Here is a 21686-nt window from a genome sequence, read left to right as displayed (position 1 = left end):
TATAAACATGTTATTGTCCTTATCTATATACTGTGGACTTTAATTAGCATAGGGGTTTCTTGTCCCCATAAAATGATGCTATATTCAAAGAGATATGTCTTAAAGCTGCAGTACGCAACATTTACATACTGCAGCTTTAAATGTTCTATTGCACAAGAAACAAATGAGGTACCGCTGTTGTTCCAGCTATGCAGCAGTATGGCGGGTTAAAACTAAAAAAATGTTTTTTTGCTGATAATTTCACTTATTAAGTTTCTAATTATTTAGCCAGAGTTTTACAAAAGGAAGTAATGTGATTTAGTGACACTGTTACATACTTGCAGCCCACTGCAGATAAAGTCCAATATAGAAAGACAGAAACCAACCAGAATAATTATGTGTAGCTGACCTTACAGCAGGCAATTTGGTGAGCTTGTAGGATCTTGCTGCTTATATATTGGCCTTTCTTATTTCCGATGTTTGTGGTAATCTAATGGCATATCCAATTTAATTTAAGGTTTTGCTGATAAGATCCCAGCATATATTTATGAACTCTAGGCAACATATTATAGAGACAGGACTGTGTTACTGGCAGTTCCTCAGTCAAAAGCTTCTGCCATTGTGGCCCCGGGGTCTGCAGCAGCCTTTCTGTAGACATAGTGTGTCAGAGTCTGAAATCGAAAGACTGAAACTGCGCCTGCAGTGTCTTACATCTTAAATCGTGCAGACAGCCATAGCACTGATGTTGTTTTTCTAGTTTGTTCTGTCATTGTGTCTACCATGGAGGTTGTGGTTAGCAGGATTCGACCATATCGCAAATGGCAAATGATTTATATGATATCAGAAAATATCAAGATTATTTCATATATAATTATTTCATCCATATCACACAGCCTTAAAGCTGCAGTAGGTAACTTTTATAAAAATAACTTTTTGTCATATTTTCTGAGATTTTCACTATATCCTGACAATAGTACATGAGACAGATAATCTGTGAAAAAATAAGCTTCCTCTGGCTCGTTCTAGCACTCCTAACAGCATTTGTAATAATGCACCGGGCCTGAATGAAAGCAACCAATCAGAGCAGGGAAAGATATAAAGACGCTTTCGGTTGGAGGCTTGATGATAGTTGATTTTGAGTCCGAGGGTCCCAGAGTATCTGTATTTGATGCCATGGGAATGAGACTGAACAATCAACCATCTTTCTTAGCTTTTTCACAGATTATCTGTCTCATCTACTTCTGTCAGGATATAGCCTTGTGAAAGTTTCAGACAATATGACAAAAAATATTTTTCTAAAAATGAAACATAATATTTATCTACATTTTTGCCTCTGCACCAATAATTGCCCATGTTTTTATGATTTTAATGATACTAGTGCAGTGCCCGTAGGAAGTATGTATTGCTATAGAAAATGGGAGGTTAAGTAGCTTTTTCATGGATGGCCAAATGAGGTTGTGTTTGAAGGTGGGACGTCAGGGACATTTAGGTTTGTTGTGAAATGTGTAGATTGATAACTATTGTGTTTTCATATAATTTGTCTTTTAGCAAGGACACTGTAGGGAGATGAACCCCATTCCACTAATGTGAAAGTACCACACCTCATGGTCAGCACATATAAATTCTGAAAGAAGAAAGTGAACTACATCTGAAATGGAAGAAACCTGGCAGCATAAACAGACTAACTTGTAGCATAGCCTAGTAAATGAACTGGGCCGGACATATTATTTAGCCCTGTAATATAGGCTAGCATATATCAGAGAGAGAGAGAGAGAGAGAGAGAGAGAGAGAGAAATGGCAGTAAGGGTTTCCACATCAAAAAATTTTTTTGAAACTACCAATATAGTGTGAACGGATAAGCCGACGGCGCGGAGCGAGGGCGTGTCGGTCAGACAGTCTGATAACTGCACAGGTCTCTCACTCAACTTAATACAGAGAAATGTCCCACAAAGCAACGTTACAGGACCAAACAACAGTAACGTAGTAACTGTAACTGTCTTTGGAAACTTACATGAGGGAAAAAAATACCACAGCTGTACGTGGAGAAGCGTCTGTCCTCCTGTCTGTCCTCCCGCCTGTCCTACCGACTCTTCCGTTACATTTCTGCCCGAAAAGCAGCGTCTGTCACCGGCGAAAAACTCACAGAGTGTATGCGATCAAAAATCACCACGACCGCCAGCCCTCCGGACCGAGACATCAGTTTACTTTCCACCGGAAAACATTCACCGTCTTGCGAGTGAGGGAGTATAATTATGTCATTTACAGTGAAAAACGTAACTTCGTCACTTTCCAGGATGTTTGGTGGGTCAGGATCTCAATCACTACACATTAGGGCTCTGCAGTGATTGGCTCTGGTGCGTACGTGGCTATGGTGGCTATGGTAATGCTAGCGGAATTCGTAAATCATTTATGAAATAATTTATTAACGGTATCTTTGTAGTCCAAGCAAAGCCGACGTTGCAAACCCTTAAACCACACAGCAGCCATGTTGAAACTCTCAGGTCAGTCTGATCCTGATCTGCAGAGATATTTGAGCCACACACACACACACACACACACACACACACACACACACACACAGACAGAGATTCCTTGCTTTATAAATAGATAGATAGATAGATAGATAGATAGATAGATAGATAGATAGATAGATAGATAGATAGACAGATAGATTTTATTATTATTATTTTATATTTATATTTGTAAATGAGATCCCACCCCCCTGGCACTACAGGCAGGTCAAAACAAACCAACAGCTACTATTTGACCTGGTTTGCGCTGCTTTATTGGTGAGGCCTAGTGCTCCTTCACACTGTTTTATTTTAGCCTCACTCACCTGTCCGTTCTCCTAAACTGTCAGTCACGTTTGTGTTCAGCAGAAAAGGACGCTCCAGTCAAATCAGAAGCACCTTTTCGTTTTTCAGTGTGATTTGTTTAGGCAGGCAATTTTGGAGAGATTTCTAAATGTCACGCATTTTTCTCACCCCACTTATATATGTCCTAGGGCGAGACAGAACAAGACAAGCCCAGCACCCTTCATCCAGCACCTAATGTTAACTGACAAAACAGTGTTTCATTGCTCTATGAATGATGATAAGCTCCACTGGACTGTATTGTTGTATTGGTTGAAAAAGTTGGAAGTTGTTGGACTTGTTCCTGTGTGTGTGTGTGTTTGCTGTGCTTAAGGTCCAAACCCTTCTGCTGCCCTTTAAAGAACTTTTAGACAAAGGTTTTTCAACAAAAGCAGTTTACCTGACATTGGTAAAACAGATGTTCCCTGATTGTTATGATCATAATGACCTCCCCTCCAATTAGCTTGTAGCTATATCTGGTGAATTAAATGAAATAAATCTATAAGTTTAATGTCTTTAGATCATCCATCAGTCACTCAGTATTTTTGGTGTGAATTATGGGATTATAAATAAGGTTCATGAAATTGTAGTGGCCATTGCTCTGCTTAGCATGTTGGGTTAATTGTTTGTGCATCATGTAAAATAGCCTGCAATGGTACTGATTGCATTTTTACAATACGCTGGGCAATTATTAATTCTTTGCTTTATTGCAACATTTTTAAAATCTATACTGATCAGGATATAATCATGTCGGGTTGGTGCACAGAGACACCGATACCCAATACCGTATTTTAGGCAGTATCTAGTGTATTTATACATCTATAGTCCTGATTTGACTATTCCAAATGTAGATGAGTTATCAATGTCTGCAATCATTGTGGCAACAACCACCATGGTCTGCAAATAATGATTCTACCTCTGCAATAGATACTAAAATATATGTACTTTTATTAATCCCGCATTGATTTTAGGATATCTTTTGGACAGAAAGTGAGCTTTAAGATCCAGATGTTCTAACACAGCGGGATCAGACCTTTATCCCTGCAGAGATAGTGTTAAACTTCTCTTTCCTCTCTTTCTTTCACAGCGGTGCCATGCTGCCGGGAGGCTGTGCATGAGAAAGTATGTCGTCAGACTTCTACTCCAGAGATGACCTGGTGGAAAGGGGGGCCATCCCCCTGGACATCGACAACGTCCACTTGCTGCTGCAGGGTCAGTCCGTCTCCTCTTACAGTGCAGTAATGTTAGTGTTTTTATGGTATCTGAAAGAACAGAGCAGGTCTTTTTTGGACTTTTCTTGCTCTCAGTTTTAGGTTATTACAGTAAAACCGTGGTGCTTTTATAGACTTCAAGCATTCAAGCTAGACTGAGTGAAGGCTCGTTGTTTCTGGTCTCTGCTCAACCTGAGACAAGTCTGAGGTCATGCAACTGTAAAAAGAAAAGCCCCATGTCTTGATTTCACTGTTTTATCTTGGTTACTATGGCAACATAATAAGTATTAAGCCTCAGTTTTCTGTCTCACTCAGGGGAGCAGTGTGATGACTCTGTCTCAGTCCACTGCTGGCTCTGTCCTGTTTCACTTTTGTCACTTTTTTTTTTGAGGTCATGCTTGTTTTAATCTGCTGAAACTGAACTCTCAGAGAGACGTGAGTCATATCGCAAAGAGCCCTCTGCGGGGAGAGAGCAGGAGGGTGGAGGAGATAATTAACTGCTGCTCGCTCATTAAGTCGCCGTCTCCCAGGGCATTTTTGAAACATCTGAAGCAAAACTGATGCGCTGTAGGGTTGTTATTTGATCGTGTATGGACGACATATATCATCAGTTCTCAGCATTTCAAGTGGTTCAAATGTGTCGCTTTATCTGTGAGATTTTGCTGTTTGAACTCTGGTTTCATAAAACCTTTCATTTCAAAATGTTCAAACTAAATGATTAACGCACTGTTTCCTGAATAAAGTTACAGGTTTCTGAGTTTGAACAGTGTGAGAAACATATGGGGCTGTATAACTAACAAAATATATAACTCTAGTTGTAGTTGTAAAGCAGAAATGTTACATATAATAGCTTTAATTGTGTAAGGCATTTATCAAACCAAATTCCAAACTTTCTCTGGTTTCATAAAATAAGAATCATTGTAAATTGAACACCTCTGGGCGTTGGACTGCTGGATGTTACCTTCATGAAATGTGAAGCAAATTGTCGTTCCTGTTTTTTGACATTTTATAGACTAAACAAATGACAAATAATCACTGCTTTCAAAAACACTAAACTCAAATGACTTACACACAAAGTTGTGACAGAATTCTACATTTTACAAATATAGATTTACACCATTATCACCGTATTGTGATAGAAGGGTTTGTGTGACCCCGGGAAGGTTGTCTGGAGAAACAGTTCCAGGTAGGGTCTTTAAAACACACTGGGCCTAGATGGTGTCGCGCATCTGGATTGCGACTTCTTTGCAACTCGTTTCACTGCATGTGGCATAAGCAATGTGCCACTTTCAGTTTCAGTGTTCACTTTATGTGTGACATTTGCAGGAAGTTTTTGATTCCTGCTTGAACTGCGTCGTATCTCAGCTCTTTTGCTTGTTAGTGAGACCTGGTTCGTTGTTGTTAACGTTGATTCTCTGGTGGCGAGGTCGCAGTGTGGACAGGCGTCTGACACTGCTACATCTTTTCTTGAGCCTTGTGATGGTTACACTATGAACAGATGGCAGCGCAGGCTCTGAAATGGCCATTGCACTTTTGTTTTTCGATCTTGTCTCCTATCTTTCTTTCTGTCTTTCTTCCAGTTCTTTTTATTGCCTCTCCACCTCCTTGTTATGTGGATTGTTTCAGGATGTTTCCTACATTTTCCTGATGTCCCTGTCGGCCTGTCCTTCTCTATCCACCCACCTCAGTTCTTCTCCTTAGTTTTTGGGTCCATTCTTGCAAGCTTCTCCACTCAACTATTTTTAGCACATGACTCCCCACATTTAGAACACAGAGGGTTTATTTTAATGAAAGCCTTGTAAACGTTTTTCCAGCTATGTAATTTCCAGGTGGTACAATGTGCAGGATGGATGATGTAACCCTCACGTCCCCATGACAATCCAGCTTGTTAAAGTGTGAAAGGTTTGTTTTTTCTGTGTGTATTTGAAGCGTAATGATGAAAGAATGTCGGTAAAAATAGCTCATACTGTGTGTGAATGCTGGGTGTATTCAACAGGCCTGGGAAGAATGCTTCCTTATGCAAAGTACATGTAATCTGCTTTTATTACGTGATGCTTTTAAAGTGATTAACTGTGTCAGAACAGTTAAGTAGGTTCAAGATTGTTGTCCAAAAGCGCTTAGGAAGGATGTGTCTCATGTAGAGATCAAATGCGATGTTTCATGCAGACTTTGTGACTGTTACTTCACTTTAGATACCTTATCATTAGATTATTATCAGTTTAAGCCACTCCATTAATAATATTCATCATCATCATCATCATCATGATTTTGTTATATATATATTATATATATTTAAAGATGTTTTTGCCATATTGTGCAGCCTGAATGTAGTGCTTAAAAATAAGTAGAATTTATAACAATCCACAGTACAAGCAAAGCAAGAATTAGCGAAACAATAAATAACAAAAACTGAAATGTCAGACACAGAATAAATAAATATTTAAGATGTAGAAGTATTGATACAAACTGTTATCATTATCTTTTATCTCTTTTCAAGTCCTTCACAAAAAACATCTATTAAAGCATAATGTGAGAAAATATAGCAAAAGTAAAAACAACAAACTACAGTAATTAATAGTCCAACTTAAAAACAAGATGGAGGAGGCAGGAAGTGATTTTTAAGAAGTGGATTAAAAAGGTGCACAGTGTCATCAGATATCCTCAGGTAGGGGCCCTAGAGGAAACTATAAAGGCTCAATTGCATTAATGTCTTTATGTTGATAACTTGTGTAACTCTGTGCTAAATGATGGTTTTTCACAGAACACAGAGGTAAATAACACAGCAAGTTAAACAGAAAATATATCATCCAAACAAATCCTAATGCCGTCCTTTGACTGAGTATGATGCAATGTTCTCCTTCATGCTGTTTATAAGAATGCAACAACCAGAAGTTACACTGCGAGTGACATTAGAAACCGACAGCGACGCTAATTATTGGACCACAAAGTGAGATTTCTCTCACACACTCCTCCAACTCAATATCACATCTCAGCAGTCCAACATCTGTAATGTTCCCAGTCGTAGATGCCAATCTGGTGGGCCACTCGTGTGCAGGGGTTGGGAGAGGTAAGGTTGGGTTAGGTAAGACATACATTGTTTCACAGCATTTGGATTTGGCACACATTTTCTAGCTTACGTAGCATTAAGCTCCCAGGAGGCTGCAGGAGCACTAGCTTGTTGCAGGTCTTGTTTGGGCAGGCCTGAAGCCTTAGTGAGCCTGATTTAAAGGAGGCGGGGCCTGGCTGGTCTCACCTGCATCCCCCGCAGGCTGGAAGTGTAGACTGTTAACTGGTTAGATAAGAAGTACTCTCAAACTAATGTGTTTTTTCTTCAAACCTCTGCTGCTGAAATAATGGATCTGCAGTGTTTAGAGCCGGTGGGGTAAACTATGTTTATTAGATAGAGAAGTTTGATTTAAATTGCTATGCACCAGGGTTTCTGACCTGGTTACGTTCCCTGCTGAATCAGCATGAGTGATCCCATCATGGGTGAGTTTCTCTATTTGTCTCTGTGGTGGTGAGGTTTACTGATATAGAACAACTATACACACAAACCGAGTGGTGAAAGTCTCAACATTTGTCAGTGAGATAACAGTAGGAATGGAGAAATTTTAACTAATTGTAGGGTTCAATACTTTTAAAAATAAGTTCTCCTCAAAACCATTATGTGTCCATCTAGGATTGTTTTTTTTTATTTTTATCAGCAAGTAAATCAAAAATCAAATATAGGACTTTTCTCTTTTGAAGGAAAGTTTGTTTTTAGGGCCTGGGTTGGTTTTGGACCTGATAAGGAGAAAATAGTTTTCCTACAAAGTCATGCATGTGTGCACTTCTTCAGTGACCCATAACAGTGCAGGAAATACCGGTATGTCAATGTGTGTGCTTATGTTAATAATATTGCCTCCTCTTAGATAATAAATATAACAGGTTTGCACAAAAACAGCCAGTGTAGCATACAATTACAGTAAAACTTAGTGGAAACACAAAGTGAGAGGCTGAACTTTGATCACTTCTCTGTGAAACACTGAATAGAGCATTGCCCTGAAGGCACCACTCTGCTGTGACGTTTAAGGGAATAAATCAATGTCAGCTTTGCGGGAAATATGGAATCAGATACTTCCAGTCAGACATTGTGGCTGCTAAATGTTCCACTTAACCAGACGGGTCTAAAAGCATTTAGTTCTTCTCTAGAGGCTTTAAAGTTGTGTCGGGTTTTTCTTGTTTGCTGGCTTGGCTAACAGGCTAACTGAATATATTATGTGGCACTATTATGTATTTAGATTAATTAATCAGCTGTGTCCACAAATAGTTTACTGAACAGGTACCACGTTAGCTAACAAGCCTGTTCTCTATCCACAAAACATACGAGGTTAGCTCGCTAACATGCTAAGTAGTATGAGTTGATATTTGAGTGGTAAAAAAACCAACCCTAACCCTGCAGCCTATATGTTAGCCAGCTAGCTAGTAAGCTAGCTAAAATAGGCTAATATGATAGCATAATATCAGGCAATATGTGGTGACGTGATGCAAATGTGAAAGGCCACACATTGTTCGGAAGCATATGTGGAGCTTTTTATTCACAGGGTGGGAATATGCTGGTTATATAATGGTTATACCATTATATGGTTGATACCATTCATCCCACAACTTCAAAACACTCAACGGCAACAATACCAAGTTTGGATGCTACAGTGTCACATGACAGGGGGCACAGGGCATTGCTTTGTGTCACAATGCTTTATTTGATTTTTGACGGCTCGGGGCTGTCCTAACTCTGTGTCCCGTGGAGGGAAGCCTATCAAGAAATAATCAAACTTTGGATGATATGGGGATTTCATTTGGTCTGACTTAAGCTATTCGTATTAATGCAGCTACAAGAGGTGCAGCTCAGCCAAAGGGGGCAAATGGGCTGTTGCTCGGACAACTTTAGCCCGGCATTGTGCACGTCTTTGTTAGTTGAGGTAAAGGAACATCAGCTCTCAGTTGAAAGCTACATAAATTAACCATGTGTTGGCCAAGTTATTATCTTTGCATGATTCAGAGACTCACGCCAGAAGACGCTCTTCACCCCATCGCCTGAAAGCCATCAGTCGAGCAGAATAGTTACCGCCCACTTTTATAATCACTTATATAAGTGACTGAATCCCTTTCATCTATTATGTCAATTGGTTTCAGTCACTTTTCACCATTGTTTTGAATATATTTGGTTTTGTGATTAGTACATATTGCTTTTGAGTGGATTTTATTTGACTTTTTTTTAACTGTTCTACCACCATGACCATAAACTGTACTTTTATATCCAGAACGTTTATATCCAAATGTTTCAGCTCTGTTTAAAATATACATGTATTAAATTAATATTTCTTGGGTAACGTGATCAATTGAAAGTGAAAATCCATAAGATTTAGTGACTTCTATAAGTGGTCACTGTTTGTGTTTCCTGCAATTGAGGTAGCAGGGATTCATTTCAGGGGCTGCTGAGAACTCTGGAACGGACTTGAAAGCACCGTGGCTTCAGTGACCAAACGGGTTTGTTTAAAATAATTCTTCTGGCAAACTCCCAAGTGTATCAGAACTCTCCGGTTTCTTCGTCCTCTCCACCTGCCAGCACAGGAACTCTTGAGACTATAGGTTTCTTATTTTTTGTTGGTTTGAAGATTAGTGATCAGCAGTGCTTCTATCCAGATGTTAAAACAACTCAGAGGGTCAAGTTGCTAAAAGAAAACCAACCCCCTTCCCCAGCTCCCATTATCTTTGTTTGATGATACCAGATTAGTTATAATAAGATGTCTGAGTCATCGTAGGGGCTCCCCATAATTAAGATTAGACTGCAAGTGAACTGCAGCCAGAGGTGGCCTGCTGTTAAACATATTAAGATAGAAAATAGCCTGTAAGCTGTCCATTAACGAATCTCAGAGGCAGCCTGAAGGAGAGCTGGAGCTGAGCACAGACGAGAAAGGACCAGTCGCCTTTATCTGCTGTAGGGAACAAAGACACGGAGAAACTTGATCATAGTTAAAGTATTAATGATCTAAAAAATGAGGCAGTTTTGAAAAACTTTCATAGCTTGTGCCTCATAACTGGGGTTGGTTTTTATTTAAAGTTTTACAACCATTTTTGTTACAATCAGACAGGGTGATTACCAGCTTAATGTTATTTGTAGTTTAAGAAAAGGAATCTTGATGTAGTATAGACCAATAGTGGAGAAACTGGAAGTTTAGGCAAACTCTGACTGAGATGTTTATTGAGTTAGAGTTGATTTTATGAGGACAATGGAGATTGAGGACTGGATTGTATGTGAGACTCTTCATACTGTCACTGACCTGAATGACTTCGTTGAGCTTTACAGTGGTGAGTGTTGGACAATTAACTGACCAGGTCTGCTGTTACTATAGTGTTTGCATTATGTGAGTCTTGTACATTACAACTTTCCTTAAAGGTAATCAAGAAATTCTATCTCAAATGAAGATGACTGATACTCTTCTTCACTGATGTGCGTCTGCTCTCTCCTTTACATTCATACAATTCCACAGATTCACAGGTGGCAGCTACAACAGTACAATGTATATTTCAAAATGCATTCAGCATGTAAAAGGAACCCACTTTACATGTTTTTATAAATGCATTTTAAAAGTATTTTAAATGTGTCAACAATATATTTAAATGCATTTCAATATGTTGGTAGAAATATATTAAATGTCTTATTCTGAGACATGCACTTGCAGGGAATTTGAAGTCAGTATGTTTGCAGCTCCTCTGTGTCGAACTGCATTTATAGTTAGTTATATTTCAAATCTACTTTAAGGGTGTGTAACATGTAGGAGGATCTATTGGCAGAAATGGAATATAATATTGATAGGTATGTTTTCGTTAGTGTGTAATCACCTGAAAATAAGAATCTTGTTTTCAGTACCTTAGAATGATCTGTTTTTATCTAATGTTGAACTGGCATGTTTCTGGACAAACCAAACACTGGATTTAGATTTTTCATGTTTTTTTGCGAGTTTTGTGGCCAACGTAGTGTCCCCTACATACTTGGAACGGTAGCGTGAGGTGAGGGCGTACACATTGGTCCTTTAAAATGTTCTTGCAAATGTATAGATGTATGTAAGACAAATATTACTCCAAACCAGAACTCAAATACAGACCAGAGAAATGTATAGATTTCTTAAAGAATATCTATGTGGGATGTTTGCATTTTATTCGCAGATTGCTTGCTCGCAGCTCTGTTTGTGCTGAAGTATTTTCTGTGGCCTTTCATTATTAACACGCACTGAGGCTCTTTGCTTGTTCGGGCAACACAAAGACCGAATAGTTGTGTTTGTGATCATTATGCCCAGAGGTTTTCCAAAGTGATTGGCCAAACCCCTGGAGGTTAGCTACAGTAATTACATGCTTTTAAAAGGCCGATTATTGTAGGTTTAAACACCCGGCTAATTTCACAATCAGTGTACAAAACTGCCTACTGTTTGTGAAATGGTACCTTTAGGATTTAACTGAACAAATTGAAACTATTTTAAAGCCTTCAGTTGACTCAAGTAAACAGGTACAGGTTACATAAAGTGTGCTTTGATTAGTGCTTCAATACTTGGAAACTATCCTGGGAGCAGTTTGAGTTGTACCTTGATGTGTTGCCCTCCAAAGGAAACATGTTTTACCACCACATAAACCTTTTGTTACACTTTTTACTGTTTCTGGTTCAAGTTCATAGGTTCTCAGACAAATTAGGAAGTTTCTAGCAAAAATAATAACATAAGTGGCAGCCATCTTTATTGTTTAAGAACATGCCTCAATAGTCAGTAAGGTCTCACTCCTCTGCACAGTTATCGTACCACTATGTTTGGTCCAGCTGGATCCAGGACTGGTGGGAATTTGTCTGATTTCCACCAGTCCTGGTTCCCAGAATAGAACATTTTCTTCTTAAAAGTAAATTAATAACAACTATACAAGACATGATATAAACCCTGGTGTCAGTTACTAGCTACTTGTAAAAATTACCTTTTCTGTCATTTTTCTGGAGAGGACAGTGTTGTCCAATGTACTTCAGTCTCATGGTGCCTGCAGTGGACTGCTGTCTTTGCCAGTGAGAGATACACACACTGTTGCTAATAATACCAGCAATCAAAGAAACTGAGACTACTTCACTGTTGCACTCAGTATAAACAGTTCTTTATAGCATCGTGACCTTAATGCCTATGATTTAAATCTGCACTAACTGTGTGATTTACTGTTGAGGATATAAGTTAAACTTGGCATTGTGTGTTTCTTCTTCTTCAACAGTGGAACAAGAACAGATTCAGAAGAAGACCTTCACCAACTGGGTCAATGCTCAGCTGGCAAAGGTGAGCCATGACATTTAATGATCTGCATTATTAGTTTAGACTTACTGGTGTAAATTTTGGCTATGAATAAAAACAATCCTCAACCTAAATGAAATGAAATTTTAGTCTTTTTATCTCAACGCATACAGCTAGTTTAATGTTTACTTCATTACTGCTGAAATGACCCAGCTTACCCTCCCGGATAAGTTTGTTTTATCCAGTCATGTAAAGTCATTAATACACTGTATTTTCCCTTCCCTAAGCTAAGTTGATGCAGCTTAATAACAAAATGCAGGTGAGCAGGAACATGTGAGGGCTTGAGTTGATGGAACACAACTCCTGTTCACACATATTCCCTTAATATAAAAAATAGTTTATAAAAAGATGGTGCATCTGACATTACTGAAGCCACTCACAGCAAATAGGTTAGGCTAAGACACTGTATGCACAAAAACAACACAACAACGTATCTTCTCTGACAGCAAAGGGCAACTTTCAGTGTCTGTGTTTTGCATTTCTATGAACCCTTTTAACCCTTTACATCCTGTTATTCTTGTCCTTTTCCAGTCAGTCACATTTTTTTTATATCTTAAGGGAAAATCAAGAAATTCAGTTAATTAAGCTCTCAGTGAGCTATATGAAAATTGTATGTGCACATATTGGGGGAAAAACATCACAATTTCATTTCTTATTAACTTCCCCTAAACTACTTAGCATCTATTCTTAAGACACCACCCAGGGTGTTTTGGCACATTGTTATCAGTCTGTGAGCCATTTAATAATCAGACCCCAGGAAAACCAAAATAAATCAATGAGCAGAAATAATCAAAATCCAAACTGCATAAAACATGACCACATCCTACTTTTAATTACCCTTAGAGAGCTTTTTCCTGTTAGCAGCTTGTGTTTACAGGAAATCCAACATGACCTGAATTTGGTAAAAGACCTTTGCGAGACAGCGTTGTTGCAAAAGGTCGCTGTCTTGCTCTCAAACTGCCTCCAAACATGAGTCAGCAGCAGATTGTTCGCTCTCTGTCTGCCTCATGGTGGAGGTCAGCTGTGAATGTGACAGTGGAGGACAGTGGGGTGGAGGTGGGGAACCGTGTGTCCATAAATATAGCATTGAGGAGCAAGGTTCACAGCACACAGACAGACAGCAACAGACGGCCACCACCCTCCCCCTTCCCTCCGCCCTCCACACCCCCTCAATCCGCCTACCGGACGTGCCCCCAGCTCAGGACTTGTGCTGGACTTGGCCAATAAAAGGAATGGTGGGGATGATTGTTAATCCGTTGGTGGTTGTTCACGTTAGAGCTCACATTGCAACAGCAACTTCTTTCTGTCTTCTGTCAATGTGTTTGAGCTGGGAATGAGAACAGGCTTTGAGGCCTGCAAAAAAACCCTACAAAAATCTACAGCCAGTGTTTGGTTTGTAGGTGGAAGGCAACCTGTGGCGTCTGTAGATAAGATAGGTTCATTCTAAGGTAATGAAAACGATTCCTATATTCAGGTGATTATATACTAGTGTAAACATACCCATAAATATCATATTCCATTTCTGACAACAGATCCTCCTGAATGCTACACATTGGACCTTTGAACAAATATATTTACCATATAATAAAAAAATGAATAGCTCTACGTCATTATAAAGCTTGAATCATCGTAAACACGACATGAATTGCTTAGAAAATGAGTACCAGTAGTATCACAGGAAATACAGAGAGGACTATCGGGGTGGATTAGTAAGTGTCGTCCTGAGTTGGGACAGAGTGGTTTAAATAATCAATTATATTTGTCTAATAAAGGCTGACGAGCATCAAAACATTAATTTCTGTCCTGTCAGATGCAAACAGTACAACTACAATTATCATCATTATCTGGAGATGATTTCCCATCCCAAGAATGTCCGCTTCTCAGAAACTAACAGACGGCCTTGTTTTGAGCTCGACCACCGCGTGTTGTAAAGTTGAACTAATCGATTTTGTTTGGACATCACAAGGAGTCATCCTTTAGCTCAAGCTACATAAAGATGGAAAATTCCAAAGTTGCACGCTTCATCGATTTCTGTCAGAAACACATTCTTAACACTACGGCAACACTTTATTTGGACAGTCCACCCACAGATAGTTTATTCCGAGTATTTGAAACATTTCAACCACATTAATTTGTCTAACAGATTATGTGAGACAATTTACGAACATACCCCACTAAGATGTTTTGGTACATATTTGAATAAGTGATGGGAAAGTTTTCTCGTTATTTGAGCAGCATTGTCCCAAAATTGGAAACTAAAATTGGCTTATTTGACAAAAAAGATGAATATTCTGGTCAGTTTTTGTACTGAAATGCAAAAACCAAAATCGGGAAATTTTGTCCCCCCCCCGTTTTCCATTTCTTTTGTTTTGAAAATAAAAACTGAATCAAAATTCCATCTGTTTTGTTACCCTGATTTATAAATGGTCGTATTTCTGTTTTTTTTCAGTTTGAAAATAAACAAAACAGAAAACAATAAATGGCCCATTTTCCATTTTTTCTGTTTTGGATTTTATAATGAAAACAGCCTGCTTTCCTTTTTTTTTTTTTTTATATAAAAAGAAAACAGAAATGCTAGTAGGACAACAGCTCGTTTTCAGATTTTAGTTTCCTCATTTTAAAACAAAAAGTTTGTAGAGCAATTGTAACTTTGTAACAAATGTAGAGAACATGACTGCTAACAGAAAAGATGTTAATGCCTTGGTTAAGCTATCATCTCTGAGTGTTTTAAAGCCACAAATGTAAATGTAAATGAAATAAAATGTGTGTGTTTTGACAGCGGAGGCCACCGTGCATGGTCGTGGATCTGTTCAATGATTTCCGTGACGGCTCCAAACTGTTGGACCTGCTGGAGGTGATGAGCAGCCAGCGCCTTGTGAGTCCCCTCTCAGTTCAGCACTTAACATGTTCTCCAACTGACAGCTGACCATTTTATTGAACCGACTGACCGACTCTCTCTTGCAGAGTCGGGAGAGAGGCAGAGGAATGTTTCAGCACAGGAGCAACATTGAGAAAGCCCTTTCCTTTCTAAAGCAGAAATCGGTAAATGACACTAAAGGAGCCTTTTAATTAACTGTCAGACAAATACAATCGCCTATATATTGAGAACTTTACTACTCATATTGTTAAACCCAGAGGGATAGTGCGTAACTGCTGCACCATCCGTCTGATTTTGGCATTGTTTAAAGGAAATAATGAGATTATTAAATTTCTATGAGAGTTTATTTGCTTCGTGTCGTATGAATTGGGACTTTGTGCGCGTTTGAAAGATTTCCTTTATTCTCCTCAGATCAAACTCGTCAACATAAACATTCCCGACATTATTGACGGTAAACCGTCCATCATCCTGGGCCTTATATGGACAATCATTCTGCAGTATCATGTGAGTTTAATATGTTTACTTTCATATATTTTCGTTTGTGTCTGTGTCTGTCGTTTCATGTTTTCTTATTGGTTAATTTTTCCACTCTGAACTCTGTCCCTCCGAATGAGAACAGCTTTTTCTCTTATTTTCTGTACTTCACTATCAACCAACAATCAGACTAAATCACTGGAGCAGAGAAATAATTGGAGTGCTAAAATTAAACACATTCATTCAAGCTTAACAACACAAAAACATGTTTTATAAGCCAAGGGATGTCCCACTGGATTCTGATGTAGTGTAAAAGTTTCTTATTCCCTGGGTTTTAAATGTTTTCCCTTCCTTTATCTTGCTTGTGTTGTACATTTTTTTCCTGTTGCTTTGCTCCTTTTTAACTGAGTAAACTGATTAAAAAGTTTCCAAATATAAATGGCTGAAATGTTAAACAGAAACCATGTGCTGGTGGTTTTCTCAGATCGAGGAGTTGGCCAGCGGCCTCTCGTTCAGCTCCCGTCAGTCCTCCATGGAGTCTTTGACCAGCCTGGACTCGCGCTCCACCCTGTCGAGCCGCTCAGCCAGCAGTAGTCCTGTTCCTCCCAGAGGCTCCCCGCTCCACAACCGTTTCAGGGTTTCTGCCAAGAAGGCCCTGCTGCTCTGGGTCCGGGAACAGTGCCACAAGTAAGCACTGGTCAACTGAGTGCTATCAATGAACAAAGCTACATCTCAGTGTGTTGTGTATGGTTTATAATGAGTTGCATTGATATATTGGCTTGTCAAAGCCTAATTGGTGCAACTCTTCTATTGTGAGCCAAGTATGTGATGTCAGGAGTGATATATCCTCACACAGGGACCTCTTGGTCATTTCCAGGTCTGGGCAGAAGAACAAAACCTGATCGGGGTTTTACTGTCTGAGCTCTAGGCATTTAGATGCTTTGCCTGCCAAAATCAGTTAAAATACATTCCTATATACACGAAATCTGGGAAAGTACCGGAAGTAAAGAGCTCGAATGCAAGAAGTGTACAACTTTCTTCTTTTCTCTTTACTTTCTATATAACGTTACTTTTAGAGCTATGTCTAGGAAGTATAAAAGAAGCTGTGCAGTTATCAGCTGCTCCAACAGTACTGGCAACCTTCAACTTTACATAGATTGTCTGGACGTGCTGGCTCTTGTTGTAACAAATGTCTAAAATGTAAAATTTTGATAATACTAAAATTGCTATCCATGTGAAGTACCGTATTCAGTAACTGAGGGAGCCTGACGTCTTCAGTCAGACTACCCATGGTACTGTCACAGAGTTACTACAACCTACCACCGCAGTAATGGCGACGCCACTAGATGGCAGAACACGGTCGCCAGATTCATGTATACATCGGCACTAATAGCATTTTTTTGTTTCACTGTAGTACACAGCATATAGTATGTATAGATGCCCATAGCCCATAAACTAATTTTGAAGAATTATATGAAAACATTGATAAATTTAACATATTTATCAGTATTTATTTTTTATACTAAAATCTATCAAACAAATAATAATATGCACATTTTAAAAATATCCTTTCATATGAGTGGCAAACATGGGGTCCCATTGATTTTGTCCCTGATGTTTTGCAGTTAAAGTAGTTTTTTTTACTTAACTTCAATACTGGTTGGTTTTTACTTTTCTTATAAATATTTTTTACCTCCTTCTGTTTGTTCATTGTCTTCTGGATCTTGGCTTACATTATTATTTGTAATCTTAGCATTTTACTGTTTCTTTTTGCCTGTTCTTGATCCTAAAGCCCCTATAGACCCAGTTCAAGACAGCAGTACATGCTAATAACTGCAATATGAATGACCTGTAAATTATAATAGTAATAAAATGATTTGTCTCCCTCAGAGCTGGATGTACATTAAATGTTAAAGACTTCAAAGCTAGCTGGAGGAGTGGAGTGGTCTTCCTGGCAATCCTGTACGCTCTGCGGCCTGACCTGGTGGATCTGTCCAAAGCCAGAACCAGAAGCAACAAGCAGAACCTGGAGGAGGCCTTCTGCATCGCAGAGAGAGAGCTGAGGATCCCCAGACTGCTGGATCCCGACGGTGAGTAATTCAGCTTTCAGAAACCAGTGAGCATGCAGCAGGAGCTTGTATAGTCATTACAAGGCAATGTGTTGTCACAGTCAGCCATTGGAGTCTGTGTGATAATTCCAGTATCTATTTGTTTCCCTAATATGCAATCATATCCATTTGCAATCTTCACGTGGGTTTGTCATGAATATTCTGTTTACACTGTTCAGGTTTGCTATGACACATAACTCTAAAGATATGAATGAACTGATATTAACACATGCTAGTGATGTTAGAGAATTCAAAAATGTAAAGTTCACTGTCACTAGACCTAGACAGACAAGAGGAAACAATTTAAATACTTAGCCTACTTGCCCATGGTAGAAGCACGTAAATCAAGGACTAATACCCAAATCAATAGCCATAGATTCTTCTACACAGCCTGTTCTCATTCCCAGGTCTTCAATATAGATGCAAGCAGTGTTCAGTTTGTTGCAATCTGCAACTTCACCGCTAGATGGCACTAAATTCTACACACTGGTCCTTCAATTGTAATAACAACAACTGCAATAATGATCAATAACTACTAATATTTTATATTTGACCGTTTTTAAGATATGAATAAACACATTTCTTTAGATGACTTGGATGTTTAGATGTAAAAATGTCTTTGGAGGTTGAACACATTTTTATATATATGCATGATTGTTAAAAAGACTCAATTTCCAGCACTGCAAGTTCAGTAACCATCAAGAGGAGGTGATCGCTCTCTTTTTTTCCCTTTAATTGCACATTTATGCCGATGCAGGAGCTCTGCGAAAACACTCTCAGTTTACCAACACAATCACATGGATCCAACTTCTTTTTTATGTCTTTACTTCTGCTAGTCTTCATGAAAGTCCCTTTTGGTAAAAGTGCCTTTTGGTGTGTGACAAACAACCAAACACTCTTTTCCAAATATGATTAATCAGATTTCTCTGTATCTCACTGACATACTGGTGTAGCAGTAATTAATGTGGTGCCATGTGAATCTTTGTGAATGTGGGCATAGTGTAGCTGAGTGCTGTGCCATATCCAGTGAGCCTCAGGGCGAGTGGGATGACGATCTGACAGTCTGCTGACTCACTTGCTGCTTGTTTACTTCAGCCTCATATAAAACCTTCACTTGTTTCACTCTGCTCTGCCTGTTAGTTCATTAGCAGACTTTTATCATCCGGATGTTTGAAAGAGGCAGAAAAGTTACACCTCCATTCCTCAGATTCCAGCATTAAACTCCACCTGCTTACTCATGTGTTAGTCTAAACCTTGGACGGCGGTGTTGTGGTGTGAGACTGATCATGGAGGATTGTGATGTTGATGCAGATGTGGACGTTCGAGACCCCGATGAGAAGTCCATCATGACCTACGTGGCTCAGTTCCTGCAGTACTCCAGAGACCTGCCAGTGCCAGAGGAAGAAATGCAGGTCTGTATCACTCACTTGTATTTTGCACTGCAGCAGCGTTTGCGGAAAGGTTTTAATGTCAGTGTGGCTCCTGGTTCTGCAGACAGAGGTTAGGATTCTGCTCAAGATGTTTTCAGCTGGGGTGTCCCTGCTGCAGCAAAAAAAGGCAAAAATGTGTTTTCAGCTGCACTGCAGTTCAGTGTCAACAGTTGGGATACAGCTGAGCTCTCTCATCCAAACTGCTCAGTAAGCACTGATATGGGGATTTGCAGGTTAAAAAAAGGCTAGACATTAAGGTTTAAATCAGGCAAAGTCTGGTAGAAAAGCAACAGACAACTAAAATAGTTTTATATTTCATCCTGACTTTGCCCATTTTTGCCCATAATATCTAGATGTTTTTAACCTTCAAGTCAATGCTTAGTGTTCTTTCTCTTTTAACTGCTCCAATCTGTGTGTCTGCAAGAGTCTGACTGATGATTTTGCGCTGATGCCAAAATCAATATTTGATTACAAAGACAGTTATGTGTGCATAATGTTGCAGGAGTCCTTTGAATCTGGCCATCAAAGAGTTGTTGTTGAGATGTAAACCAGAGGCAGGGTATTTCTACCAGTAGAACAATAAAATGCATTGTATCTGTTAAATGTATTTGCTCGGCTGTGATGCTTCTCTGTCAGCTCACATGCCAAAAACTCTTGTAAACACTGGTATAAATGCAGAAGATATGCATAAACATTCTGTATATATCTGTGATAAGTTATCAGCCCTCTTAGAGATCAGTCTGGAATATTTGCAGTTTGCAGTGAACATTTGTTTATTCAGTGTTTCAGCTGTTTCCAAGCTGTATTCAATTTGCTTATACTGACCATCAATGTTAAGAAGTACTGTATCTCTGCCACTTCCAACCACCTTTTCACTGAAATATTTTGCTTTTTGCTCTGGATTTCTCACATTTCTTCCTCTTGTTTTCTCTCCTCCCTCTTTCCTTCCTTTTTTCCTCCCAGACACAATACCTGAATCTTCCTAAAAGTCCTTCTCCTATCAACCTGCCTGTTCATTACACTCCTGCTGTTTCTGCTTCACCTCTGCGTCAGGTACACCTGACCGCCACGACCCACCTCTGCGTCATTTCTCAGCTTTCATCCACCTCCTTACCTTCCAGTTACAGCACCTTGCAATACATTCAGTGCAACCATAGATTAAATCATAAATGTGTGCATAAATCTCCTTATGAAATAACGTTTTTTAGATACTAACACTTGTTGAAGATATAATCTGCATCAACCGTTTTTGATGGTCTAGGGAATAAATAACTGTACAGTAACAGTTAAAAATGAATAAAGAATTATTTAAATTAATAAAAAATCAATAGTTGAATAGTACATAAACAAAATGACTGCCTTACACGCAAGTTTCCAAAAATATAAACACTTCAAAAACACCCATATCCATTCTATTTTTTGGACGTTTGTCTGAATCTACTATATCTCCGTCAGTGCCACACCCCCCTGTCACTGCTTCATGCTTTTTCTCCATTCATGCAGTATTTGGAAACCCTCTGGCTTGCTGGTTTGCAATCAGTCAGAATCATTACTGCTGTGTCACATGGCGTAAATCAGCCACATTAAACCTTTGTAGCAACCACAAATAACTTTAGATTGTATTGCTGACAATTATACCTTGTGAAAACATGCCACGAAAGTTGTTTATTGGGATGGCACTGCAGCTACTCAAATAAAAAAGTCAGTCGCAAAGAGCCAAGATTAACTTCAAATCATATGGTAGTTAAAAGCAGGACTGTTCATGCAGAATTAAACTAGTTTGCCCTGTTCTCCGGGAAGGATTCCAAAGCCACAGTGAGGGTGTGTTTCTCTGCCTCCCATGAGATGAATAAAGCGCTCACGGGGCGACTGCAGCGCAGCTATTTCTTCCACTGAGATCCTGCTGGTATCGCCTGCCACAGAACTCATGACTGATCAGCCACAGTGGACCAAACAGCTGTCAGCTTTGGTTTCTGACAAGATATCAGCATGCTGGATGTGGCTGCTGGCGTCTTGGAGTCTTTAATCCACCTTTTATCTTGTTACTCCCCCCCCCAAGAGGTTTTAACTTTAGAATTTGGGAATAATCCTGCAATGATTGTGCAAGATACAGTGCAGGGTGGAGCACACAGGAATTAGAGTCTGGAAAACATTCTCCATCTGAAAATAATATCCACTCTTGTTCTGCATAAAATGCACAAAATAATAAACCTTAATGCTTCTACAAACTGCATTCTTTATGCAGTATATACATGCCATAGACATCCACATTTACAGGACAGAGGTTGTGCATGTTACCATGTTCTTATGATTAAAAAAGCAACTTTGTGGCCAAAACAAACCTCTGTATGGGCTTGGTACTCTGCTGTGCACAGGCTTGCAAGCACAACACATTTT

The 21686-nt window shown here is 39.2% G+C and overlaps 1 protein-coding gene across 1 annotated transcript in view; it reads left to right on the top strand.

Annotated features, from left to right (window-relative positions):
- syne2b (spectrin repeat containing, nuclear envelope 2b) overlaps positions 1–21686 on the top strand; it is a 148697-nt gene that overhangs the window by 5605 nt on the left and 121406 nt on the right. Inside the window, exons 2-10 of the mRNA XM_051396226.1 lie at positions 3919–4043; positions 12323–12384; positions 15179–15274; positions 15364–15441; positions 15689–15781; positions 16236–16438; positions 17642–17841; positions 19171–19271; positions 20253–20342. Of these exons, the coding sequence (XP_051252186.1) occupies positions 3956–4043; positions 12323–12384; positions 15179–15274; positions 15364–15441; positions 15689–15781; positions 16236–16438; positions 17642–17841; positions 19171–19271; positions 20253–20342 (1011 nt within the window). The 5' untranslated portion in view covers positions 3919–3955. The remainder of the gene's footprint in view (positions 1–3918; positions 4044–12322; positions 12385–15178; positions 15275–15363; positions 15442–15688; positions 15782–16235; positions 16439–17641; positions 17842–19170; positions 19272–20252; positions 20343–21686) is intronic.

The sequence above is a fragment of the Dicentrarchus labrax genome, unplaced genomic scaffold, assembly GCF_905237075.1.
Source record: "Dicentrarchus labrax unplaced genomic scaffold, dlabrax2021, whole genome shotgun sequence".
NCBI lineage: Eukaryota > Metazoa > Chordata > Actinopteri > Moronidae > Dicentrarchus > Dicentrarchus labrax.
Note: the sequence above shows the minus strand (reverse complement) of the source record. Positions and strands in the feature narration are given on the sequence as shown.